We start from the raw sequence: 27,047 nt of genomic DNA on the forward strand, positions 1-27,047 counted from the left end.
TTTTCCAGCTCTGGCTGAGCTACATGGCTCAACTACCCTAAGCTGATTTCATTTACTTTCAGAAGGTCTGATGCAGGTACCTGGAGTGACATGGTCATACAGTTGTTCTTGGTTATACACATTCCCTATTTCTAACATATTCATGGGGTGAGATTTCAAACCAGCTGCTTTACTGTATGCTAAACTATTTGTTTCTCTTCTTCAGGGCATCTGCATGAGTGTCCCTGCTTCATGAGGCTTTGAATTTGAGCCCAGGCTGGTAAGTGCTCAGGTCCTCATAGGCTAGAGATATGACTGTGATTTCAGCTTGGGATATATCTATGTGCATCTACTGTCCTTAGCCTGGAAGGAACTGACAGAAGAGTCCCCTAGATCTCCTATTTGATGGTGTTGACAAACCCGCTTCTGCTCAGAATTTCATCATTCCTAACAAGTCAGACCCATCTGTTTTGCTTGGGGATGTAATAGAATGTGCATTCAGTATTCTGAATGTGATTTTTCTGAGGTATTAGCGATTTCTTCACCTACTTGATTTTTTTTTTAGGAGATGGGACCTTGAGGGAATGACTTCCAGCATTCTGGTGGTGGAAAAATGTACATGTTAGTGCTAGGAAGTTGTTCATGACTCTGGAAAGGTGTGAGAATCTTCTGTGAGCTTCTGTTTTTAGCGGCGTGGAGGCCAGCTTGCAAAGTGTAAGTGTAAAGCCTGCTGTGGCTTGGAGCCACTTTGTGCTTGGTGCAAACACCTCACATGTGACAGTCCTCCCAGAGGACTCAGTCTAAGTGTCAAGAAGATGCAGATAGGCAAGAGGGGTAAGAGTTGGAGAGAATTCTTGTGGCTCCATTGGGACACTTAGCATGTAAAACTCCACTGGCCAAAACACAAAGCAAGTGAAATCTGCTAGGTCACTGGCCCAGTGGTATCCATTGACTGAACTGTCTTGAAGGTATGTGAATGGGAGTCAAATGGCCCTGCCTGTAGAAGCAGGGAGAGGGTGATATGAGTTGATATGAGCACTTTGAAGTTCTGCAGGTCAAGTGAGGATTGCAGAAATGCTAGACTTGATCAGTGTTAGGATCCAGCAAGTGAAAGGGGAATGAGAAGCAGGTGCTTACCTCAAACGTAAGGGAACTATGAACTATATGTTGTCATCAGGGAATATCTGGTACTGGGCTCTGCAAGGACTGATTGGCAGCTCCAAGACTTCTTGTCTTGTGTACAGTGGGGTGATTGAAATCCTGGCTGCTTGGAGGTAAGTCTTCCTGCCCTCCACTGCAGCATGGTGGAAAGGAAGGAGATTCTTCCATGTGTACAAGATAGCTGCTTTCCTTCTACCCCATTTTTTTGCTCTTCTGCTGCTACAGCTCCTGCATCAGCTCCATGCCAGCATGGCTGGGGTAAAGGGACTAATTTGATCCTTCCGCTAGTGGTACTGATGCATGTTGCAAAATCTGGCTTAAGGTACCAACATCAAGGGCGTTGCCATCCTAATTCAATGCCACCTATGACTTGGGGGTGGTCTTCGTTTTTTCTGACAGTGAGCATTTGGTATGGTATGATACCTCCTTCTGACAAGACTCCTATGGTCTGCTCCATTGGGATTCTAGTGTAAGCCAAAAACTTCTGGGTTTGGGCTCTTTAGTGGTTGGAGTCTCCTCCCACATAGTCCCTGCTGACAGTGACAGAACAGGATCAATAACGAGTGCTCCAGCTGTCACTGCTGCCTGTAAAGGCTTGCAGTTTCCATATTGGAAAAGGCCTTTCCTAAAGAGCCTAATCAATATGCTGCTGTGAGGTCTGTTCTCGTTTGCTATATATAATCCAGATACATACAAACTGCGTGTGTAGAGGGGGGAGAGGATGTGCCAGCCCTCTGCTATCACTGGCTGGGAGAAGGACACAGCTACCTCTTACTTTGCTCCCTCTCCTGCAGCTGCTGCTCAAGGATTGCGGCCACATCCTTTCCTAGCTCTGTTAGCACTCTGCATGGGGACCAGCTCTGGGACTCCAGCGGAGCCAGATTCCTGCTGGGTCACTTCTAGGGTTCGATGGAGCACCTGTGACTCTCTCCTCTATGCACTTTCTGCTGTTGGTAGGTAACCTGCTTTTGGAGCCACACAGGTGGGAGGATGTCAAGCACCGCTCCGTCAAAGAAGCCTTACCGCAAGGCACCCCCGCAGCATCGGGAGATCCGCCATGAGGTACCCATCATCCGGGATGACCAGGATGGAGTGATCTTGGCTGAACAGAGTCAGGTAACAGCTTGCCGGGTGGCAAAGGGCTTAACACCATTGCACCAGCAAACAGGGTTTAGTTACAACAAGGCAGGACAGCTCAAGCAGGCACAGGCGTTTGAGGTTTGCAACCTGAACTTCTCCTCATCGTGGTCCCTGGAGTCCAGCAGTGAGAAGGAAGTGACAGGGTGCAAAGCAGAATTGAACATCAAGAGCCAGACTGTCTTGCCAGCACTTCCTCATGGTGGGAAGATGGGGCAGCGAAGTGGAAGGCAGTGCCCAACCCACAGTCATGGGCACCGCAGTAGATTTGTGAGCCGTAGCATGGAGACAGTCGTGGTGCCTGAAGATGAAAGACACCATCCCACTTGCTCTTTCAAGAGCAGAAGCCTGGAACGCTCACTTATGTTTAAAGAGCCTCCTGAAGTCCTCACACCAAGGAAGTTTCAGGTCTCCTCTACCCACCTGCCTCTCAAAGGAATCCTGAAGCAGACTAACACAGGAGGCCCGTGCCCTGAGAGCTTACGCAAGTCCCAGTCAGTGGAGACGCTTTCCCATGGCCGCAGCTCACGCAAGTACAGTGATCCTCAGCTCTGCCTCAGCCAACAGGAGAAGCAGTCACTGGAGCACAGCAGCAGCAGTGCTGCTGGCTCTGTCAAGCACAGGGAGAAGATCACGGAGGAAAAACTGCAGTTCTCCAAATTCCTGGATGAGATTACCCAGCGGGTGCTGAGTCCCATCCGCTTGCGTTCACTGCGAGAGACCAGGGGAGCAGAACAAGACCAGAACTTTACCCTTCTCCCCAGAAGATCTGTGCCAGAAGGCCAAGGGGTTAAAACCAAGTGTGTAGCTGAAAGATCCCCCCACCTGAGCAGAAGAAGAGCAGAAATTAAATGTGAGGAGCTGGGAATGGCTTCATGCCAGAGAAAGTGTTCTGAGGAGGCTGAGAGAGCTTCCAGACTAAGAAAGAAACCTGCCCTTGGGAGGAAAGACAGCAAGGGAAAACTCCTTTCTGTAGAGAGGAGGGTAGTAGATCTGTGTCAGTATGAGCTGAAGCAGCTGGCAGACCTGGGGTTGGGAGGAACATCCTCCAGGCAGCAGCACTCACTGTCTTCTTGGAAAAGGAGTGCAGAGAGCAGAAGGGATGAAAGCAGTCCTCGTTCACAGCTACTACAGCCACACCATCTGTGCGCTAAACTTGGGCAGAAGAGTGCAGTGAAGCCAAGCTACTCAGAGAAAGGATCCTTCTCCACTCCAACATGCTGTAGTCAGGAGGAAGGGTCTGCCCCATCTAAAGCCTCCCCTTCCCTGAGCCTTGCACTAAACAAGGTAGGTGCCAGGGCCACTGGCTTACAGACAGGGGTCTCGCAAAAGCCAAAGCTCCCACCTGAATCTCATCTAGTCTGTAATGCCAGTGGGGAGAGTGAGAGCCTTTTGCCTGGTCACTAGTACCTGCTATATATGTTTTTGTGGGGGCAGAGGTAGCAGTTGCTAGATAATTTTGCATTAATTAACCAATTGCCATGTGGGGTCAGGATGTGAGGAAAGAATGGGTTGATGCTTTGCCTTTAGGGATAGAAGAATGTATGCAGGCGGTAAGGATCATTCTTTTAAAGTGTGCATTGATGAAGGAAGCAGCCCTGTGATGTCTTAAGGCCTAGACTGGGGTGGTTTGCTTCTGTAGTATTGCTAGCAGCTCAACAACCTCATCCACAACTGTCTGTGAGATGGCCTCTCTGCCCAGAACTGGCTGTGACACTTAATGGACAACCTGAAACATGGCACCACTTTGGGTTTGTGCAGTGCCGTTAGTACCAAGCACCAAAAATAACCTATGGGCAGCTTGGGCTTTGTGACAATGGTCACAATCTTGGGCTTTCACAAAAAGTATTTTGCTTCTGATGCTAATGAAATCTCTGCCAGCCATGCTGGCAGGCAGCAGCCATCTCAGGGGTTAACACAGAGAGTGCAAAGGAAGTGAGAATAGCTGAGGGGTGTGCTCTTGTCACTGTGCTGTATCCCCATGTTCTGTAGATCCCTGTTCCAGCAATCTCTGGAGAACTTGCCCAGAACATTAATTTCTTTCACAGCTTTTTGTGACCTTTGGTGTTTGTTCTGCTCTCCTAGAATAGTTACAGTGGCTGGTTTCAGGTCTGCAGAAAGGAACCCTTTTCACAGCACTATCTGGGTGGTGGAAATGGTAGCACATTTTTCAGCTCCCAAATGACTCTCATTCTTTTTGTGGGGCTTCAAGGGTGTTGTGATTACTGTCGTGACAATTTAATCATCAGTGTATTCTGTGCTGTGAGGTTCCTGCTACCCACTAACTGCGGTTGTGGAGGAAGCTGAAATACCAGCTAAGGTGGTGATATTACAAGAGATGCTGAGATTGAATCGTGGGAGAGTAAAGTTGCCTAACTTGTGTGGTGGTTTCTAGTCTAGCTCTTCTACCCTGAACCAGAACACATGGTCTGGCTTGGTATCAAACAGCTGAGCATTGTGTACAGATCCTGGAAGGGTCTAGCAACCAAGACTCTGCCCTTTAGGGCAGTATGAGACACCAGCTCCTCCTTTGAATCTCATAGCTGTTTTCTTCCCTGTGCAGGAACCCTTGACGGATGCAGAAAGGATGAAGTAAGTGTCCTGCTCCCCCTTTATGCCTGTCATACTACAACTGTGTGGGTGCTGATTCCTCACATCCTTCCCTGTGCCACCTGCACAGTGAAGACGACTGGACCTTCAGGCTCCTCTCCTTCAACCTTCTTGGGGCCATGTGGGCAAAGCTCTAGTCTGTGCCTTGCCAATCTCTGCCTTGCATATCTTTCCCTCTGGAGAGGGAGGGAACAGAGATCCTCAGTGCGGGTGCAGGCAGAAGAGTTGGTGGGTGTGAAAGAAAGTAAGACATGAAGCCTTTAATATAAGTGGAGAGAGGATTGCCTTTTTTAACCCTCTAGTTTTGGTGTAAGCCACCAGAAGCAGTATGCAGAAGCCCTGCTGCTGACTGAGGGTGAGAGCTGAGCTCTTTACTAGTGGTCGTGTGGGGCAGAGAAAACTGCTAGCACAGAGCTCCAAGCCATAGTGAAGAGCAGGTTTGCACTGCCAAAGAGAAGCAAGCAGTGCTCTTCTGGGTTTCTCCAAGCAACTGAGCACAAAGGAATGAAAAATAACAGGAAATCATTCTGACCACGAAGCATGTCCTGGCTGGGGAGGAATGAAGCAGTTTGTGTTGGAATGGGATTGACTGGCAGCTGTGATCACATCTGTAAATGCACCCCACCACCTCTGCTTCTGGCATTAAGGCTGTATGGAGTCCTCTTTCCACCGTGTATTAAGGGGTGAGGGCTTTTGAACAGGTTCAAGGGAGATGAGTTTACTCTTTTTGCCTTCAACTCTTCTAACCTGGACTGTGATAAATTATTGACTGGGTTTCATTCACTAGTGAAGGACACAGGAGCTGCACAGCTCATCTGGCTAGTGGGCTTTATTCAGGCATTGTAACCAGAGAGGGAGCTGGGAGCCATGGCTGGCCAGCTGGTACGTGCTTCTTTGTCCCTGTTCCAAGAGAGTTTGAGTCTCTCTTTCCTGATAGAGATGCACCTCTCACTGCATGTTCTGGAGTCTCCTGCCACTTCAGTTCTTGACTTCATGGGGCCCCCATGTGGGGTCTCAGGCCCTAGAGCAAGGCAGCAGGGTGGAGGTGCTGGTGTGGAGTACCCTTTGTGCACTCAGTGGTATGTTCCTGTGTGCCACAGGCTATTGCAGCATGAGAATGAGGAGCTGCGCCGCAGGCTGACCTATGTGACTAACAAAATGGAAGCGATGGAGAGGGAGCTGGAGTCTGGTCAGGACTACCTGGAGATGGAGCTGGGCCAGAACCGTGAGGAGCTGGAGAAATTCAAGGACAAATTCCGTAGGTATGAAAAGAAAACGAGAGTCAGAATCGGAGAGATCTCTCCCACCGAGGACTCGCTCAGCTGGCGTGAGCAGGCTATGCCCTGTTCTGTGAATCAAAACCATGCTGCATCCTCAGAAAGGTGCACTGCTAGATTGTGGGAGAGTTAAAGGCTCTGCAGCCATTCCTTCCTCCAGGGTACAGTGTAGGAATGCTCCCAGTGTGAGGAACAGGGAATTCTTCATCTGTTGGATGGAAGGCAGGATCCATCTTGGATGGTTACTCAACATGTGTGAAAGGAGCCACTGGTGGCTCCTTCTACACTCCATTCTCTTGATGGTTACAAAAGAATACATCACTTTACCTGGAAAGTATCTCAATTAAAAATCAATGCCAATCACTGGTCACATGCTGATACATGACATAGCTTGGAGGAGTCCTCCAAAGTCATTTATACCCTCCTCTGTAAGATCCTTTCACCCAGCCAAGCTTATCTTGCCTCCAGTAACGTGGGGCCTGAAGGCTATTATGTGGCAGAGGTATAGCTAATATACCTGGTTGTCTTAGTACCAGTCTTTCTGTAGTTGTGGAGTTGGTGTTTTGCTTGGCAGCTATGAAGAGGACTTGAGTAGGTGCCTGAGATTCGTTCCCATGTGTACAATCTTGTTTCTGTAGGTTGCAGAACAGCTACACAGCTTCCCAGAGAACCAACCAGGACCTGGAGGAGAAGCTGCATGCCCTGGTAAGTGCTCTATTAAGTAACTACAGAGAGGAGGTGGAAGAGACCTGTGTGTTAGGAGCAGATGGGGTGAGGGGCACTGGCTTTACTCAGCAGATGCGGCAGTGGGTGAAGAGTGAGATTCTGGCCTTGACTATCTATTCCCCGTTCTTGCTAGCGTCATGAACTGTTTTCTTCATTTACTGAGCCCCTACTTGGTCATGCATGTGAGCTTTGGCTCCCCACAACACATAATTGCATGGTATTCCGTCATGTTGCTTCAGTCCCTCTCAAAATGCCTGGGATATGTCAGCCAGTCTCTGGGTGGTCATCCTAGGAGGACGGGGGCAGTCAGAACAGAACCAATGTGCATATATGTCTGTTGTGTGCATTCATAACACTCATGGCTGTTTCTTTTCTCTCCCTCCCTCCCTCTCTCTCTCTCCTCCCCATGCTGCCGCTGGCACACGCTGGGCGCACTCATCGCTCAGGCCTCTCTCAGCCAAAGCTGGATTTTTGCAGTTGCGTCTTTTCGTTTGTGTGTTTTTTCTTTCTCCTCTCTACGTGTTTCAGCCTGTTGGTTCCATTGTCAGTCCCACAAACACCACCCCAGATGGAGGGGCCCCGGCCCTCGTCCAGCCAAGGGCTCACCTGGTATCCAGCAGCTGCCCACAGATGCAGCACGTCCCAGCTTGCAGTGCTCCATCTGAAGAGTGTTTGACTCTGAGCCAGCTGGAGCATGGCGTGTTGGGAAGTGGTGCCCATAAGCTGTGGCACTGCACAAGATACAGATGGCTATGAGCTTTGTTTGCTCCTTTTCCTTCCCCTTCCCAGCTGTGAGCAGACAAGTTGAACAGCTGAGGTGCTGATTGCCTCCCTGTATCCCAGTATGAGATTTCTTTGGTTCTAGCACTTGAATTTCTTGAGTTTATATTCATTGTGCTGGTGCCTGAAGAGACTGTATATGTGGAAAGCATTGTCCTACCTGACCCCCTTGTGTGTTGCTGTGCTGCACCCTGATGCACAGCTGGGCCCTGATTGTCTCAGCCTCCAGCACCCTTGTGCAGTGTTGGAAGAACTTCTTGAGAAGGGAATGGCTTGGTTGTTCTGAACTGTTACCCCTCTCTGCTATTACATCTGGGTCTCTATCAGCCCTGCATCTCAACTGTTAGGGACTCTAAAGAGGCAAGATTGTCTGCTTTAGGGAGGGCATTAACTGACCTCTACGTGAAGCTATAAAGGTCCTTTTTCTTACTAGAGCAAGGCTTAAACCCTTTAAAGATAATGCCCTCACCCTGCCAAAAACTCTTTTGTCCATTCAGCACTGACTGCTGAATCTTTATGGGCAGTGTTCTTGTTCTGTTGCCCCAGAGAAGAGGGCTGGGTATCACAAGCTCAGAGGTCTTTGCTGCCAATGGCAGGATGGGATTGAGTGTTCAAAACCACTAGTTTTCCACCAGGCACTGCTTGTGCTGTAGAAAGAGGTACTGTGTTCAGGAGGTTTGAACTCAACCTGTTCTCTGTAGCTGTCCCCCTTGTCTGCCTGTCTGGAAGTTTTTGTGTCCCAGCTGAGCATGTCTTTGTGCTATGCTCGGGTAGAGGTGGGTGGTGAAGCCAAGTGCTTCTCTTCTGGGGAGATTTACATCTGGTGTTCTTGCATCCCAGATTAAAAAGGCAGAGATGGACCGCAAGACACTGGACTGGGAGATTGTAGAGCTCACTAATAAATTGCTTGATGCCAAAACCACCATCAATAAACTGGAGGAACTCAATGTAAGTGTTAGTCTGCAAATGGCTGTGAAAGTCTGTGAGGTGTGGGCTTTTCCTCTTGTTGAAAGTTGTTAGTGTAAAGAAGCATGTGAGTGACTTCATTGTGTGTGATAGTGTGGAAGCTGTGCACAGCAGTAGGGACAGACAAACAGAAAAGGGTCTGAGGGTTTGAGCAAGGAAGACCTGATCTTCAAGTCTGATGTATTGGCTCTTCTGAGTTTAGTTTGACCTGAGTCCAGGCTATATCATACATCTACTCGAGTGCTGGGAGGAAGTTGATGCTTTTTCTACACCATTAATAGAGAAGTTCCTGGGTTTGCTGCTTGTATCTGTTAGCTGCCCTCAACTCCCTCCAGTCTGTCTGTTTGCAAGAGGGCAGTGTCTTCAGGCATGGTTGAGAGCTTTGGGATGGGATAGCAAATCTGGTGGGACTTTTGGAGACTATTAAAATCTCCTGAGGGAGAGAGTGTTGACACACTGACTGTATGTGTCTGGACAAGGACTGGAGTTTAAAGGAACACCTTGACTGAGTTGAAAGGAAATACAAAGGGGTGTGGAAAAGAGGGAATGACAGGTGTCCTCATGAGTGATTCATCACATACCTCTTCCTGCTTCTGTGCCAGCAGCATCTGATCAGCTGGTGCATTTTTGGGTAAGAGATGGGTCCAGTCTAACACTGTTGCACACCTATGCCCTTCTTGCAGGAGCGCTATCGACAAGACTGTAACCTTGCAGTACAGCTGCTGAAGTGTAACAAGTCCCACTTCAGGAACCACAAGTTTGCTGATGTGAGTAGCCGTCCTGCTGAGGTGGCGAAGAAGGGCTCGTGGTCTTGCCTGCATCTTGCTTGCTTCAGCCTTCTCTGCAGGGCTGTTGGTCTTGTTCAGCCTCAGATAGAGGGTAGGGGAGGGCTCCTGTTCCCACTCCCACTGAGAAGCATCACAGAGCCTCTGCCATCTCCTCTTTCACGCCAGCTCCATTTCACAGCTCAGCTAGGAGCTGTTATAAAAAGCACAATAACCTTGAATTTGATAGCCTGCTGGGTGCCTGATGGGAGCTGGCAGGAGGACAGACCTCTCTCTTACCCTGCTCTGTCCTCTTCCCTTCCTCACCTGTCCACATGGAAGGTCCACGTGCCTGATAAGGAGTTGAGCTGCAATAGTCTGGCCTGGCTTCACTTCTTACTCCGAGGAGAAATATGGGAGGCAGCATTCAGGATGTCTTTTAGGCTTGAGTGGGAGAAGTTGGTACCAAATCATACTCCCCCTCGTGGAGTCTGTTCAGCTCATCATGCCCTCAGGATAAGCAGATACTGAGTTCAGGCCTTCCACATTAGTAACATCACTTCTTCGGTTGGAAGTATCATTCAGGCCCCTACTGCAGCGCTCTCTTTGCCATACCCCCAGTCTCCATCCCTTCTTAGGTTCCTCTCAGCAAAACCACGTGCTTGTCTTTTTTAACTTAGCAGGTGACCAGTATGTCACCCTCCCCATTGTGTCTCAAATTAGCACTCTTGAGGTCAGTGTATCAGTTACTGCTCGGGTAACCTTGACCTCTCTCCCAGCTGTCTCTCCTCCCTGGAGCTTTGCATTCTGCCCCTCAGAGCATTGTGTCTCACATGGCTTCACTGGCAGGGGGTTGGTGCTGAGCAGCTGTGCAGAGAGCCTCACAGCCAGCTGTTGTCATGCAGTGTCCCCCCTTTCCTCCTGCCTCTGATGGGTCAGACCCTGAGAGTGAGCTCTGCTTTCCACTTCACGTGGTGCATGGATGTGGTGCCCGAGGCAAGGGCAGCCTGCCAAGGTGATGGGGAGAGCTGTAGTGCCCATTTGAAGGAAAATGAGCAGTGCTGAGACCCCAGTCCTGCAGCTTTGGTAATAAACCCCATGTTTGTCTCTCTGAAATGGGGAGAGTGAGGAAGTGGGATGAGTTGGTGAGAACAAGGGAAGGCATCGATTCTGCTCTGTGGGCAGGCTGCCAAGGCAGCATAGCTGCAGTAACTGCGTTCAGGGAGCACTGTGGATCCCAGCACTGGGGGCTGTTGAGTCGCTTCAGTGCAACCACCAGCTGATTTTCCACAGATCAATAGACCCCTTCCTAGCATGCACTGGCTGAGCCTTGTCTCTGTGCTCACAGGCATGGGGGACTGAGCCCATGGGCCATCTTTCTGTCTTTGCCCAGTGGGGCCTGAGAACATAGTCTAGAAACATGACTTGTGTGACAGCTAGATCCTTGACAGTCGCTCATGGGGGAGGTTAGCTTTGGAAAGAGATACCTTTCTCAGGGTAAGGTAGGTGACTGCTTGGGTCAAGATGAAGAGTACAAAGAACATGTGAAGGTTGGCTGGAGCAGTCAGGTTATTTGGGAGTGGTTTGCATGGCAGCCCCATTCTAATGCCCTTTTCCTTCTCTGTAGCTTCCCTATGAGCTGCAGGACATGGTCAATAAGCATTTGCACAGCACTCAGGAGTCCGCAGGCCCTGGTCAAGAAGCAGCCCATACATTGGCTCCATCTGATGTTGTTCCCACCTCGGTGATTGCCAGAGTCTTGGAGAAACCAGAATCTCTGGTTCTGAATTCAGCCAAGTCTAGCAGTGGCAGCTGTCCCATGGCCGAGGATGTCTTTGTGCACGTGGACATGAGTGGTACACCTCCTGATGCCTGCAGCAGTGCAGGACAGTTGGGGAAGGAGGGAGGAGATGCAGGAAAACAGCAGAATGGTGGCTGCAAGCCTCAGAGCAGTGTGGAGAGTGTGCCGGAGGAGGTGCCTGCCTTTGAGAAGCTAAGCCCGTACCCTACACCATCCCCTCCCCATCCGATGTACCCTGGGCGCAAAGTGATTGAGTTCTCTGAAGACAAGGTGAGGATCCCAAAGAACAGCCCCCTGCCCAACTGCACGTATGCTACGCGCCAGGCCATCTCCCTCAGCCTGGTGCAGAGTGAAGACGAGAGCTGTGACAGGCAGCGGACGCTCCCCAACAGCCCTGCCTCAGAAGGGCGCCGTTCAGCCTCCAGCTGCTCCTGTCAGCAGTCGCCCAAAGCAGCCCGGCCTCACGGCTCTTCCCAGAGCAGCCCGTTCAGCAGCCCCCCCCAGATCCCCAGCGCCTTTGCCAGCTCCGCCAGCTCCGAGGAGGACCTGCTGGCCAACTGGCAGCGCATGTTTGTGGACAAGGCTCCCCCCACCTCGGAGCGGGTGCTGATGAACCGCACGGCTTTCAGCCGTGACACAGCCCCCGAGCTCCAGAAGAGGTTCAGCCGCTCTATGCAGGAGCTGGGTAGGGCGGCCTCAGTTTATTCGGATGGTGAGGAGTCTGCACAGAGCTGCAGCTGGACTGTGAGCCGGGACTCAAGCGTGGAGACGGACAGCACTGAGTCCAGAGCCCGCAGGAGCCATTTCTCCTCAGACTATGGTACAGATTTCTCCCAGGATGAAGCTCAGAAGCTGTTGCAGGAAAGTGGTGGGGGTACCACTGAGCCTGGAAGCCCCTCACCAGAGAAGCACAAGGACTATGTAGACCTGGGCTTGCCTGAGAGCCCAGCTGAGGAGAGAGAAATGTTGCTCCAGGGAAGCAAGGAGAGCAACCAAGGAGGTGCCCAAGAAGAAAGTGGAGAAGGCAGGGTCAAGCCTCCCTTCAGTCGGCCGCACCGCAGTCCCAAGAGGATGGGTGTCCACCACTTGCATCGCAAGGACAGTCTGACGCAAGCCCAGGAGCAAGGCAACCTTCTCAGCTGAGGCGGGGCAAGAAGCAGCCACATGCTGCAGAGCTGTGGGATGCCTCCATCTGTCCAATTCTGAGGAAGGAACCCCCTTTAGTACCCTCCTCCTGGGGGGCTCTGCTCTGAAATTTTGTATTATTCTCTTCTTTTGCTACCTGGAAGAGCTGGAGTCCACCTTCCCCAGCACCTCAGACCCACAGTACTAGCACACACAGTGTGCAGAAGCGCACCCACTGCCCTGGCACAGCCGCAGCTCTCTTCAACAGCCTCACACTGGTGCCTGTACCGGAGCTCATTCTTGGTACCCCTCGTCCTGGTGCCTGTGCCTCTTAATGCTCACATCTTCCTTCCCCCTTCCCACTCAGGTACCTGAGGCCCTGGGTGCTCTCATGCTGGTTGCCTGCAGCCGCTCTGCTCTCTTTTAACTTGTGCCAACAGGGCAGAGTGCCTGTGTGGTGGTGTCTGATTCCCTGGGAGCCCCCAGGGGCTGTGAGTGGGGCACCAGGACTCTCCCAGCAGATGGCTCTGTGCCCCTGGGGATGTGCTGGGATTTCTGGTGTCTCATTTTCCTGCTGGTTTTGTTTTCTCCAGCTGCCCTCTGGGTGGTTCTCCAGAATCTGCCTCTGCAGGTCCCCATCGCTTGCCTCCTGCATTGGGCTCAGCATCCAGGCCCCCCCAAGGCAGTGCACGGATGCTGGTGCTGTGGTGTGGGGCATGGGTGCTGTTTGCTGGGGTGGTTTGGGAGGCACCACCTGGGCACTGGGATCTGTGTTTGTGTGTCCCTCACACCTTCCCCTGCTCTTCGTGCTGTTGTTTTGTTTGTACAGTGCTGATGCTTTGCTCTTGGGTGGGCTTGCTTTCTTCTTTTCAAGCCTTTGGTTTTGGGGTGTATTGTTTTTCCTTTCTCCCCGCCCTGCATAAACAGACACAGCCGCTGGCAGCCAGTCTGATGCCTGCATTGAGGGTGTGTTGAGGAGGCTCAGATTGGCGCTGTGCTTCCCTCTGATCCTGGCTTCCAACCTGCAGAAACCCCTCCAGACTCAAGAACAAGGTCTTGCTCCAGGCGATCAAGGTGTGATGGATGCCACTGGGCTCGGTGCAGGGCTGGCAGGGATGTGAGGGCAGCTCCCTGCAGACACACTACCTCATGGCTCAGCAGCAGCCCTTTGCCAGGGGCTCCTCGCACACCCCCTTCTCTGGGGGCTCCAGGCTGGCTCTGGTGCCTCTCTGGGGCCTCCCCTTCTGGATAGGGCCTGTCTGTGCGTTTCTCCTAGTGTAGTGTGATAATGTGTGACTTTTCATCTCAGTCTTTTGTGCTCAGTGTCTTGTTAGGGGGGAGGGAAGGGGAGAGGTCTGTAGATGTAGATTTTTTTTGAGGGCTTACAAAGCCCAGGCATCCTATTTTAACTGTCCTGTGCCCTTGTCTGTCTGGTGTTTCTTGGCTCCCCGAGGGGTGCAAGGCAGGGTAGCCTGGTTCCCTGTGCCATGCTCCCCCTTGAATCCACTGGCTGTCCTCAGCCTGCTGTCTGGATTTTGAGTTGGGTTTGTGTTGTCCTCCCACCCTACTCAGCGAGGGCTCTTCACTGGGCTGTAACCAGCAGCCCTCTCTCTGGGAAGGGAGCTTCTGTTCATAGCTTACAGCAAGATGCGTGGCCAAGAGCTGCCTCGGGCCCTGCTCCCCTCCTGAAACCCCTGTCTCTGGACAGGGCCTGCAGCTGGGGCCAGCCAGGGCTTCAGCTCGAGCCTGGAGGCTCCAGGGCCTGTGAAAGGGAGCTGCAGGCGCCTGTGGTGGCTCTGTAGGTTGCTTTACGTCCCCTGCTGCCTCGTTTCCCACCTCCAACATTGTGGAGCTGATGCCACCCTCTGGCGGGGACTTGGAACTCGGTGTTTCACTACAGTATTTTGCTGGATACCTGTGCAAACAGGCTGCTGCTGAGAGCAGGAGCCTCCTCTGAGCCTGCAGGGTGTTCATCTACCCGGACCTGAACGTGGTGGTGAGGTCCTTGCTTTTGCTTTCATCAGCTGCTCCACTGCTGCATTTCTTCTGTTCTTCTGCAGCGTTGCTGAGGCCTTGTACGTGCAGTGGCTGCCAGCTCCTGCCTCACAGACATCACCTGGGCTTGGATGCCCACCAAGTGAGCTCCTCTGGCTCCCTGAGGGGGAGGTGTTGCCCCGTTTTCCGGTGTGCTGGTCAGGGGAGCAACCCCACTCTTGCTGAAGCAGCTAGCCTGATGGTGCTGGGCAGAGCCAGCCTCCCTCTGCTACCTTTGGTCAAGGCAGCCTTAAAAGAGAAATGGAGGGGTGGCAAAGGGGTGCCCAGGGCCTCACCAGACCCTTCTTCATAGTATTAGGCTGCTGGCAGAGGTTGAGGGGGAGCCTCAAGAGGAGCAGAGCCCTCTCCCAGTGGCCATGGTGCCTGACCTCTGCACTCCTGCTGGCCTCTGGCAGTATTGGCTCTGGGCCCCTGAGCTGACCCATTTTCAGTGTCCCAACTCCAGACTGTTAATCTGTAACTAATGTGTTTTTTTTCTGACATTTTCAAACTGATGTATATTTTAAGACCAGAAATAAACTATTTTAAAAGTAGGTGGCAGTGGCTACAGTGTTCTCTGTTGGCTAAGACCTGAACTGATCCTGAGCATGTGAGGGAGCAGATCCTGTTGTGGTACAGTGTCCCAGGGTTGCTGAACTGTGTGTGCTACTCATTAGCTCTCCCAGGGAAGAGCCATCCTGTGACCTGTAAGCTTTCCAGGAAGCTGTGAACTCATTGGTCATCCTGACTGCTCACTTTAGCAACAGCCTGATTCCAGGTGCTTGTGCAAATCAAGTCATCTGTGTTGGAGAAGAGGTGCAATCCCAGGCAAGGAGTAATGTGTGGGGATGAGCTGTGGTTTTCTTCTTTAATCTTAATCCAGTCTCTGCAAACTTTGGTTCTGAATGTAGACTGTCAGCTCAAAGATCAGACTGAGCCTGCAGACCAGAATCCATTGTTCACAGCAGCATTTGTGTCATTTCTGACTCAGAAGCTCACAGCAGCTTAAAAAAGGGGCAGATTATTTGACCAGGCAAGTTTTGAGAAACACTGAAAACAATGTGGGCAATTTTCACATTACTTAAAGGCTGTAAAGGTTTGACTAGTAAAAAACCTCTACAGTGAAGCTTACTGTGCTGTAAGCAGCCTCAGGGTTACTCATAAAATTCTGCCTACCCCATTTCAAGCATTTTGCTGGCTGAGAGGTCAGAGGAGTGTGATGAAATTTCCTCCTTCTCCCAAGTTATGCTGCCTGTGCCTTTCTGACCTGGGGGTATGGAACAGAGGAGCAGTTTCTTGTTTCTTTGTTCCCATAATTAATGATTTTATTCTGTGTTCCCTTGAGTAGCAGCTGCTGCCACAATCTTCCAACCTAATATGAGCCTTGAAACATGATATTCCTTACCTAGCTCCAGCAAGAGCCACCTGGCTGAGCAATGAAAACTAGTGCTGAGGCAGCCACCTGGTGCCAACCTCCATGCAGGAGGGGGTCTAATTTCTGCTGCTGGACAGAGGAAAAGCCTAGGGGTTACTAAGACCAACCTCCCTGGGGGGCCAGGTGAACATCCTCGGACCCTGCCCTCGCAGGGGGCAGGAGAGCTCACGGGCAAGGCAGGCTGCTGCTGGTGCTCTGAGGCCCCACACACCTCCTGCCTGCTGTGGTACCCACCAGTGTCTGCCCCATTGCAGGGGGTGCAGAGTGATGGAGGGGACACTGCCATGAGTGGTGCCATGTCTGTGACCTTTATAAAACTCTCATTGCAACAGCAGTACAAGCAATAGAAAGAACATCTCTTATACACATCTGAATAAATACAGCCTGCACCCTGCGGGCACAACAGGGCACAGGGGGGAGGCAGGGCAGCGTGAGCTACACAGGCAGCGACTGGACAAGCACAAGCGGCCAATGTGGTGCGTGACAACACAGAGACGTGTGTAGAGATTCGCTTGGGCCAGGCTCCGGCACTCAGAGAACCAGGAGAGGCATCAACAGGACGTGAAATGTGTGAGAAGACAGCAGGGGCAGCCCGCCGGTGGCAGGGAGCTGTGGATGCACCTGCCCGCGGGCACAGTGCTCTTCTCGGCAGAAGCAGGCAGGGTAGCCCAGCTACATTTCTGTTTCTGCTAAGAGGCTGTCACCGAGACCTGACGTCATCAGGACCATCTGGGAGCTGGAATCTGTGGTGAGAGAGGGAGGAAACCATGAGCTGCTCGGGCTGCCAGAGAGTGCTGGGCTTGTATTCCAGATCCAGAGGTGAGGAGGAGGAATTACAGTGCAGCAGGGTGGGAAGCAAACTGCTGAGAGGACTGTGAGATTAAGTAGTAACTATATCTACTCTGGCCATGCAGCAGAACAAAATTGATGTCTGGGGAGGAGGGAAGGCAGAGACAGCAGTAAGAGCCCTGGGTGGGGAATCTGCATTTATCTTGGCTATGGAAAGGAGCATCAGCTCTAAACCCTCCCCACACACACTTGCAGGTGACAATGGTTGTGCTGACCCCACTGTGCATTACCCAGCACTGCACAGGCCTTTAAATCTGCACTCACCCTGTGTCTTTTCATCCAGAGAGTGTCTAGGTGTGACAGGGCTGGCAGGCTGCAAGCCAGCCAAACCCACCTAGGGCAGTGGTACTGCCTTCGCAGAAGCAGGGAAGGCAGTGGGCAAGCAACCATTTCAGGGCAGCAGAGGCCTGGAAATCCTGACCTTCTGCTCTGCATGAATGGAGGGTTTGTGCAGCCCTTCCTGCCTCAGGAAGGTGAGGGCAGCTCTCTGGCTCTCTGGTGGCACAGAGCACCAGCCAGGAACTCTTCCCCATGCCAAGTGAATCAGCTGCAAGGAGGAGGGGCACGCACAGCAAGTAAGAAACTCAGCAGGGTACCAGTTTCCCATCCAGAAGGCTTTATAAGCAGAAAACAACCCTGTTTTTTCCTGTAGGCAAGGGACATATTTAGTGGCTGTGTTTTTTGTGTGATCCCATTCTACACATTGGAAACTGCTGCGTGGGATCAATATTTTGGGGATTAATTTCTGGAAACTGGATCCAAAACTTGGCCAGAGCTGCTAGCAGAAGGATTTTTATGGTGCTAATAAATGAGGATCAGATGTTTTGAGGCTGAGGGAGTGGTTGGGTTTGTCTCCTGCTAGTCTGATAAGAGAACTGGGAGGGAAGAAAGGACAACTAAAGGTAAAAAGCCCAACACAAAATGAAAACCAGCAGGATCAGGGCACAGGCATGACAATATACAGTGTCATATATACAAGCAATACACAACAGGCTACTGCTATCTCCATAATACGCCTTTTTGTATGTTACAAGCAACAGACAGACTGTGGCACCTGGCTAACCCTTCACATGTTTGGGATGCAGAGATAGGAATAGGTGATGCTGTGCGGATTGCAGTGAGGTTCAGGAAGCATGAGGAATGACATGAGTTTTGGCTAGGATATCTGGCAAAGGCCCCTGAGATCCTTGACGCTCCTGCCCTTGAGTTTTAAGACTTTGCACAAAGGTTTCATTCCTGCAGCATCAGGGAAATGCCTCTGAGGCACCATTGCCACTCCTTGCAGCAGCTGCATTCTCCTTGGAGGCTGCTTTTCCAAGTGCAGCTCAGCCCAATGTTACTTAACATGAAGGCTGCACCTGGAGGCTGTCTGGATGCCAGTTCACAGGGATAAAGGACAGACTCCATTTACCTGCCCTACCACAAAAGACCAGACACCCCAGTTCCTGCCTGTCAGCCCCTGCCCGCAGCCCAGGTCCCAGAGCTCTTACTGTTCTGGCAGATCCAGGGGTTCTTCTCCCTGGCTGTGACTTCGCGAGCCTCTGTCTCCTCCTCTTCCTCACCCTCTGAAAGCAGGTCAGAGATCTGCTGCTGTAGCTCAGGACTGATGTTGTTCTCTGCCAGGATGAGTGTCCGTAGAGCTGTGGGGTAATTCTCTACCATATCCAGCAAGGTCTAGATGGAGAGTGAGATAAACAGGCTGTCAAGCACCACACACAGCAGCTAGGCTGAGCAGAAAGAGCTTCAATGCTCTGTCTCCCTGCAAACTCCAGCCCTCCTCTTCTTACCTCAACCTTCCCTTGGCCATGACCTCCCTGCACCAGGCTTTCTGAGAGCCTGAGAACTTCCCATCTTTCTGTGGGAACAGCTGAGCCTGGATTTCCTGGCTCTATAGGCTAGTCACCTCCTCCTGCTGGGAGCTGGGACTCTGAGAGAAGAGCCTGTGCTAACAAGCCTCGGCCTGTATCTGTCCACAAAGCTTTAGCTCTGATCCTCAATCACAAACCCAACCCTTTACTTTCTCCAAACTACAGAGAGTTGTGTGTTTTTCCCTGATGACGTGGGAGAGGTCCAGGAGCCCTAGGTCAGAGCTGTGCCTCACAATCTCCTCCTGCAGCTGTAAGGGCCAGGGGAAAGCAACATCACCCCTGGGCACAGGGAGGGAAGGGGTGCCATGGACCTGGGGAGGGGATTGGAAGCAGGTGTAGGTCCCGGGGCCTCTATGAACAGTTAAGACCTATGCCCTTGAGACATCAGTGATGCTGTAGAGTAACAGTGTGCTCTCATACCTGGGCTGACTGGTTGGTAAGTCCTGTTCCCTCCAAGTCCAGAACTTCGAGGGTACGACTGGAAGCCACAGCAACAGCGAGCATCCCTGCTACCTGGTCACCTGTGGGATAAGCAAAGCGGGGCTGTCAGCAGTGCCTGCCTTCTCTCATGTAACACTACATGCCTTCATGGGCCTTGGGCTGTCATGGAAACATCCTCCGACTATTTAGAAATCTCTTGATTTCCAAATCTCAGTTACCCTGTGGGTGGGGAGGGAGTAAGCTGTTAACTGAGAAAAGAAACAAGGTAAAGGTACACCATTTTGTAGTAATGGGAGCAGTCACCAATTACCAGGGGAACACAAAGTAACACAGTGAAATTGGGTTTATTCCACAAGGATCCATATCTTCCCAAATATTTTTCCTACTCGAGAATGCGAGGGCCTTTAACAATCCCTGTAAGGCATCCCAGACGCAGAATAAGGAGGTGAATACCTCAGTCTAGGGGAAGGCTGTAGCTGGACAGAGGACCCTGCACAATCTCCCTGGAAAGGGGACAGGCTTTGGGGGTGGCTGCAGCAGGACCAGGAGCATTAAAGATTGATGCTGCTAAAGAGACAAGGCTCCAGCATGTTCTCCTGATATTCCCGGGCGAGTGCCAAGATACCATACAACTGTGACACCTTCTCTTGGAAAGAAAAAACAACAGGCTGCTGCCAGGTAACACCCTGGGGCCCTTCCTGCCCAGGAGGAGGTACCTGGTCAAGCAGACAGGGCCTGCAGGGAGGCTCCTGTTTCCAGACCAGACTGGGTGAGGAGAGACTGACACTCAGGGAGGCACGGCCTGGTCTCCTCCTCACCACCTTGCATCAGAGCTGAAGAGAGTTGGTTTCTATGGCAACGAGTGCCAGGCTTTCCTCCTCCTCCTGCTCCGCCAGGAAGATGAAGGGGGGAGCGCAGGGACATACTGCATCTGCCAAACCAGCATGAGGCCCCAGGGCTTCAGGAACAGGGGACACATGGAGGGCCAAATATGATGACAAAGGTAGTGGAGTGGGCAAGGCACAACTTCCTCTCTGCGCCTCCCTGCAGGGCATGTGGCCACCTCACACAACCAGAGCAGGAAGGGTGGCTTTCCCTACGCTGAAGGCACCTGTCAAGGTGAACTCACTGCTGGGGATCAGAAGGCATCTATGCAAGAAACCCAGCATCCCACTAGTGATGCTCTACCACCACCTTTGTAGATCTTGGTCCAGCCACCCACTGGTGCAAACTGCACAAATGCTGAGAGACAGGAGTGCAGCATCCCCTGCTCCTCCTCCCTGGCCCCCCAGCTTACCTAGGGGGTTGTAGTCCAGGTTCAGCACACGGAGCTGGGAGCTGTGAGCCACTGCAATGGCCAGGCGCCCCCAGCCTTTGCTTGTGACACCTGGGTTGGCGCTCAGAGTTAGCTCTTTGAGGCCTGGAGAAGAGAGAGAAGCCAAGCCAGAGCCTTAGGGTCACCGAGGCAGTCTCAGGGGAACTAATCAGAACAGTTTTGGGTCACGTCTTCTGTTCTCTGACAGGCTAAAGGGTTTGGTTTACTCTGACAAACACCACGACATAGTTCACTAAACAGTGAAATATTTTACTGCTTTCAGCAGTAGCTCTTCATTTGCCCATGCTGCGACCGCCCTATTTCTCTGCTCCCATCCCGAGTCCTGCTTACCCTAAATAGAATGGAAACAAGTAAGGTGTGTGCGAGATGACTGACAAGAAGGAGGTGGCATGAGGTGACAGGTTGGAGAGGAGATAACAGGGACAGTAGGCTCTGAAGCCTGCAGCTGGGGGCGGGGGTAGCCAACAGAGATAACAGCATCAGTAGCACTGTAAGCACACATCTAGAAAGTGCTGGGGGGCGGTGGAAAGCACTTTGTGAGTAAGGAGAGGGGTGGTGTTACCTCAGCACATGGCAGCTCTCAGCTTAGCTAGCCCGCTGGCCTCTGACCACCAAAGATCATCCCTTGCAAAGATCTGAGCTTTGGCATTAAGGTTATTACCATGCACCTACACACTCAGGGAGTGCACCCGCAAGCAAGGCCAATTCCCAGGCAGTGACAATAAAGGCAGGTGCTGAGGTGGGGGCACGCCATATATTTATCTATGATCATTATCAACACACAAATGCAAAATAATAAATTCAAAGTCCAAGCTGTCCCCTCCTGCAGTTTCAAACGCTCCTGTCATGAACAAGAAGCAACCTGTTGGGCCCTGAACTCCAAACTGTCAGCAGGGCAGATCAACAGCAGAAAGTCCCTTCCCAAGGGAATTGCTCCTCTGTTGCTTGGCTTTTCTGCTTCAGCTCCTCAGCCCAGGCAAACGATAGAGCCGGCCTCCTCCAGGGCTGAGCCTTTACTGCTGTGTACATCTGCTCTGTGTGAAAGCTCCACTGGTGGTCGTGCAGCCCACAGCCCCTGGTGCTTACCGGACTTGGCCCCGTCAGGCGGCAGGAGCCCACAGATAAGGTTGATGCCTTCATCACCCAGCATGCAGTCTCCTAGATCCAGAGCCACCAGCGAGGGGTGGATGGAGAGAGCAGGGTTGAGGAGGGCCAAGCCTGCATCTGTCAGGGGACTCCCATGGAGGCTGCGCAGGTAAAAGGGAAAATTACGATGGAGCCTTCGTCCCCGGGGGCTAACTAACCTTGGTGGGGAGGGAGAAGCAGACGGAATGAGGAGGATGATAAATGCTAACCCCACGTGGGGGAAAATCACTGGGAAGCCTCAGCCGCTACGGTATCCCCCCTGGGCTGTGCAGGGGATGCCAGCGGGGCAGGGGCAGCCCCACCACCGGGCCAGCCACGCTGGAGAGGCTCAGACTGAGAGGGCCAGGACCGTGCCCAGCCTGCGGGGCAGAGGCGGCTCCGTCCCGGCCGGATGACGGGCAAGGGGTTACAGCGTCAAGGGCATTTTTCCTCCGACAAGGCTTAAATTCAGGGATCAGCCCGGATTTGAGAGCCCCTAAAAGACCCTTCCCCGCCCGGAGGGGGCCAGGGGCACCCCGCGATGTACCCGCCCCGCTGCACTCACAAGAGGGACTGCACGGAGCGGTTCGTCTTCAGGGCCTCGGCCAACTGCTTGACGCGGTTGATGTTGGAGACGATGCCCAGGTTGAGGTTGAGCTGGGCCAGGGAGCGGGACTCGGCCACCCCCCGGCACACATGCCCGAAGTCCCGCTCGGAGAGCTGGCAGCCCCGCAGTGACAGCAGCCGCACCGAGTTCTCCCGCAGGCTCTCGCAGATGTCTCGGATCTCAGCCCCCGACAGCGTCTCCCCGGAGATCTGGATGGACCCCGGCAGCATCTTCCCCCCGCTCGGGGACCCGCCAGCCGCCGACAACCGCCGACCCCGTCGCGGCGGTGGGACGCCGGGGGCGAGCCGCGCTGCGCGCTGCGGGCCGGGGCGGTCGCCAACGCCGCCGCTGCTGCTGCTGCTGCTGCTGCCGGGCAGTCCCGGCCCGGCCCACCGCGGCCCCGGGGGCGTCACCGCGCAGCCTTACCGGCGGCCGCGGGGCCGCCCCGCTCCAGCCGGGCGGCGAGACCCAGGGGAGCCATCGGCGGGGGCTAATCCGCACCGGCGCCCGGCTCTGAGCCCTGCTGGGCTGGGCCGCACCGCACCACCCCGCTGCGCGGCTCCAGCGGCACCGGGCGGGGGCTGAGCGGCCCCGTAGCTCCCCGCCCCGCTCCGCTCCGCCCGCACCTGCCGGGCCGGGCCGCCCCGCCTCCCGCCTGCCACCGCTACGGGCCCTCCCACCGCCCGGGGCGGGCCCGCACCGCCCACCGCCCCTCACGTCGTCAGCCGCCGGGCGAGGCCGCCGCCTCGCGGAAGGGGGTGTGCGTGGGGGGACCCCTATCCCACACCGGCTTCCCCCGCCGCCATCTTGGGCCCCGGCACCTCTCGAAGCTGGTGAGGGCGACGCTGGCGCCTGCTGGCTCCTGCCTGCTGCCTTGAGGAGACAGCGGGGCTGAGGCCGTCCGGGGCTGCATCCCTGCCGCTGAGGGGGTGCAGGAGAGGAGGGAGAGTGGGAGAAGATCCTGGGAAGGGCTCTCCCTGCTTGCCCTGCTACCACTTGGGCAAGGTGCCAAAGGCACTGGGCCATGGTGTACTTGGTCTGAGGAACAAAAGTCTTCCACCAGCTTTGGCAGTGTTTAAACCCACTACACCCTAAGCTTGGACCCAGGGGTTGATGGTGAGGTTGGTGTGAACCGCTCTTCATAGCCAGGGCTTGCAGAACTGGTGCTTGGAGGCAGCTGGTGAAAGGTGGAGTGCTGGGGAAGTGCCACAGGCTTCCTTATCCCTGCAGCACACAGCCTGTTCCCTCAGCCCCACCTGAAGTGTGAGGGATGCACCTCACTCCCTGCTCATTTACAGGTACAGATCAGAGGGATTTGTCCCCTCTACCCCCTCGTTGGGTAATCCTGTACTTGGAGAGAAATAGGAAGCAGGGCCCCAGCGTTTTCAACTCCACTGAGCTGAAAAAGGAAGCCAGTGATGTGGAAATTAGGTTAAACCGCCTAAGTAGGCAGCTTTTAGCACATAACTAATCTGGCTGCTGCATACAGCAACGCTCAAGTGAATTCCAGTCTAGTGGGTAACTCTGGGACAAACCCAGGCTCCTCTGCTTGGTTTGCAGGCCTGGGGGGAAAAGAGAGGATGGAAAGTGAGGGGAAAAATGGGAGAGGATGGGGACATGAAGCAGTTCTCCATTTCAGTGGAGGAGCAGGTCACCTTTGCTGAGGGCTGCATGTTAGGTCCTGGATAAGACAAGGAGAGCAGCAGATAAGAAGCTGGACTTGGATGTCAGCTTTAAGACTGGCTGCAGCATCTAACTTACAGTGTAGGTGTCATCATACCCTTTGAGTTTTTTGGAGTATTGCTGTTCTTTAGAGCTATCTACATACTTGCATGAGCTTGATTCTGTACCTGCAAGACACATCAAAACAGAACACTGGCCTGGCAACACATCTGCACTGGGATATGAGCAGCAGCTGTGAGCATCCAGTTGTGTTACAGGTGGTGGCTTTCAAAAACTGAGCAACTGATCTCTAAGGTCACATTAAATGGTCCAGGTGAGAACCAGATCCTATGCATTCCAGGGCTGTAAGGGGGAGAGGCTAGGTGTCAGAGCGGTGGGCAGCGGGGTAGCCAAGAAAATAGCAGCTGCTGATCTGTACAGGTTGACTGGGAGACTGCACTGAGTCTCACCTTGTAATTAGCTCCAGGCACTAATTAACCCATGCTTCATTGAACAGGCTATTATTAGAGAGGTGCTTGAAGGAGAGCCCCTGGGATGTGTCCCACTTCAGTTGACAGCAGAGGCCTTGAAGTATTGATGAGGATGCCCTAGTAGTGGCATCTTCACTGCATGTTGTCAAGAGCAAGAGCACATTGAGGAGACAAGGGTCCTACCCTGCTTTATGCTCAAATACGTTATGAAAAGTGGCACGGGAGTTAATGGTTCAAAGCTTTGGCTCTTGGCTCACTGAACCTAATTAAGGGCTATGGAGAGGGGAATTTGGCAATGGTATTTTGTGAAGAACTAGATATTGCTTCCTTGTCATGTGCAGTTACGAAGCAGGTATGGGGAAGGTAGTTTATTGTTTACCTAATGGGGGCACAAGGAATGGCTGACTCTCTTGACTAATGTCATTAAGTGCTAACACTTAAAAAGAGAAAAACAGTGAACGAGGAGCAGCTACAGTGAGACTAGATGCAGGAAGGAATGCAAATGGGAGAAGATACGGCTGCCTGTAACCCAAAACACACTGAGGTTGCAACAATTAGTGCAACAAGGAGGGACTCGAAGGGTTGGACTCCCAGGTACTGCAGAGGAGAGGAGATCAGGAATGCTTTAATATACACTTTATTTTCCTCTTTCTAGTCTGACACCTTGACATGATTTTTTTCATATTTAATAAAAAGGGGCTTACACAAGTCTCAGCAACCTTCCTCAAAAGGGAGAGGTGATGGGAGGGGAATTATTTCAGATTTGCTGCAGGGGAGGAATTGTTTTGGATTTGCTGCAAGAGCCATGACAGGAAACAAAGGCAGAGATAGTCTGGCATAATAGGGCTGTAAGGCTTGTCCTGATAACTAGACTTCAGTGCTTACTGAAGTCCTCCCACAAGGACTTTACTAGGGCTGCATGCTCAGCACCCTCCCTGGAACCGCAGCGCACATGTATTTCCCTGCAAAAGTGCATTCTCTCTGTCAGCAAAAGGAGATGCTGAAGCTCTCAGCCGAGTACTGTATTTCTGGAAGCACAGAACAGTTCAGCTTCCAGCTGCTCAGGCACAGAGAATTAATCAGGCCTGAAGAACTGGAGCAGAGCAAGCCCCATGGCTTCCAAGAGAGTTGTCACCCTGGTCATCTGTCCCCAGCTGACATGGCACAGACTGCACAGGGGAGGCACAAAGAGCTCACTGCTCTCTCCTGTGCTTTGAGTGAAAGCACAGGGCACAGCTTCACTCTTCTGATGTAGGTAAGTGGCTAGGTGTTGGAGTGGTGCACAGCTCTTCTCCAACAGTGTCTGTAGCTCAGCACTGAGTCTGAACGCACAGAATGATTTTTCTTCTTGGCTGGACTTATTCTGGTGACAATTGTCTCTTTCTGCTTTCCTTCACCCCCTGCCTGTGCTTTGAGAGTTGCACCAAGAGAAACAGACCCATTCTAGGCTGCCAGGGCAAGAAATATGAATCAGAAACCAACCTCCCTTGGAATTATAAAGAGCAGAAATAGCAGAATCAGCATTACAAACTAACACTTCCTATTTGTCAAATTTGAAAGTAATAAAAGTTCTACAAGCTTAAAGTAGTTCAATTGGTCCAAAAAACGTGGAGACCATAGGCCTAGATAATTAGTTCCCTCAAATAACTTGCTCTGTGTGGTGCTCTTCAGCCAAAATAAATTTCCCAGGGAGGGGGGAAATAAGTGAGAGAACATGTCTGTTATGTATGTGTTTGTTAGCAGATGAGCTTCTTGCTCTTGGAAGGGGGCACAAATTATGAACTCAGGAATAAGCAACAGTGGAAAGTAGGTCTGTGACTGCAAATGCTCAAGTGACATTTTTGTTTGACTGAAGCAGATGACCAGCCTGATGACAGTAGCTGGCCCTGTCTTCCTCTTTCATTGTACTCTGGCACTAGTCCGAATGCCACTACAGCTGCATCCTCTCCCACTAATAAAAGCAAGGCAGCAAGGAGTGAAGTTCTGATGTGCCATCTGCCTTGTGCACAGCTAACTTGTAAGTTCAGGAAGAAAGGGAAACACCTTCTATTTTTTTTCTTCATCCTGAGCATAAGAAAAAACTTGTAAGGCTCCTCTCCCTCAGTCATCCAGAGCTACAGGCAGAGAAAAGGTGAAAGCCAATTATCAGACAACAACTTTCCACTCTTGGACCAGTACAAGTTAGAGCAGTGAGGGAAGGCTACCTCTGAACTATTCAGCTATGAGTTACTGCAGTGCAAGTAAGCCTACACTGGGCTGCTTCACTTCCACATCCTTACTGGAGTATTCCTGAACCAGTATGCTGGAGATGAATGTGCCAACTCTCTTACCATTGCACACTCCCCAGTTTCTCCCTTAGTTTAATGGAAACACTGCAGAAAATCTTGCCAGAGACTCTAAAGCATCCGGGATTCCTTTCAGGAATAAGGCCTAGACCCAGCTTGAAAAGCCAGACAGTACACAGCAGATTGTGTGTCTGGAGGAGCAGGATGCTGCTCAGAGCAGTGAGGTGAAGGTCCCAAGGCTGGAAGACATGAGCACAAGCTGCATGAGGGTGGGCTGAACTAGCCTCTTAATAGAAATATCCACAGAAAAACATGCACAAACATGCTGTCCCTGCAGTCTGAACTGCTGTCCCTGCAGTCAGAACTGCTGTCCCATGGAGCAACATTGGCAGAATGGTGGTAAGAACACAAGGTGCTGTGAAAACATGGGGACAGATACATTTCTGACATCCATGGGAGAAGGGACAGTGAGGTGAGACAGCACCTTGGATCAAGGGAAAAAAAAGAGGGATCAATCTGGAAAATGACAAGGAAGAGCATGTGGTTAAATGTCATGCTGTTCTTGAAAATCTCCAGAGAAACTGAAGT

The 27,047-nt window shown here is 52.3% G+C and overlaps 2 protein-coding genes across 15 annotated transcripts in view; one reads left to right on the forward strand and one right to left on the reverse strand.

Moving 5' to 3' along the window:
• The window catches only part of TJAP1 (tight junction associated protein 1), a 39,121-nt gene extending 24,207 nt beyond the window's left edge, over positions 1-14,914 (forward strand). For 5 of the 13 annotated variants that reach the window (XM_062629594.1, XM_062629595.1, XM_062629600.1 and 2 more), the window contains 8 exons: positions 2,098-2,256; positions 4,841-4,869; positions 5,988-6,149; positions 6,803-6,869; positions 7,337-7,366; positions 8,511-8,618; positions 9,320-9,403; positions 11,028-14,914. In XM_062629594.1, the coding sequence (XP_062485578.1) occupies positions 2,098-2,256; positions 4,841-4,869; positions 5,988-6,149; positions 6,803-6,869; positions 7,337-7,366; positions 8,511-8,618; positions 9,320-9,403; positions 11,028-12,344 (1,956 nt within the window). In that variant the 3' untranslated portion in view covers positions 12,345-14,914. The other 8 variants (XM_062629603.1, XM_062629601.1, XM_062629604.1 and 5 more) reach the window with 7 other exon arrangements.
• A 1,166-nt stretch (positions 14,915-16,080) lies between these two features.
• LRRC73 (leucine rich repeat containing 73) lies at positions 16,081-22,555 on the reverse strand. Of its 2 annotated transcripts, XM_062629606.1 has the most exons (6): positions 21,980-22,552; positions 21,376-21,536; positions 20,251-20,373; positions 18,933-19,033; positions 18,135-18,318; positions 16,081-16,538 (listed from the first exon to the last, which is right to left on the reverse strand). In XM_062629606.1, exons 1-6 carry the CDS (start codon positions 22,249-22,251, stop codon positions 16,468-16,470), a joined length of 912 nt encoding a protein of 303 aa, XP_062485590.1. In that variant the 5' UTR covers positions 22,252-22,552; the 3' UTR covers positions 16,081-16,467. The 2 variants fall into 2 exon arrangements, with proteins under 2 accessions (XP_062485590.1, XP_062485591.1); XM_062629607.1 differs by lacking the exon at positions 20,251-20,373 and having other exon boundaries at positions 21,980-22,555.
• Positions 22,556-27,047: the final 4,492 nt, after the last annotated feature.

This window comes from Pezoporus occidentalis, unplaced genomic scaffold, assembly GCF_034315485.1.
Source record: "Pezoporus occidentalis ecotype Australia unplaced genomic scaffold, CSIRO_AGI_Poc_V1 ctg34, whole genome shotgun sequence".
Taxonomy (NCBI): domain Eukaryota; kingdom Metazoa; phylum Chordata; class Aves; order Psittaciformes; family Psittacidae; genus Pezoporus; species Pezoporus occidentalis.

Bases quoted from the DNA above. Each gene is read 5' to 3' on its own strand.
- LRRC73 (XM_062629606.1), bottom strand. From the start codon at position 22,251: ATGCTGCCGGGGTCCATCCAGATCTCCGGGGAGACGCTGTCGGGGGCT. The intron at 19,034-20,250 runs GTAAGCTGGGGG...CTTATCCCACAG, and splicing joins CCTGGACTACAACCCCCTAG to GTGACCAGGTAGCAGGGATG. The intron at 18,319-18,932 runs GTATGAGAGCAC...CTCTCCATCTAG, and splicing joins TTACCAACCAGTCAGCCCAG to ACCTTGCTGGATATGGTAGA.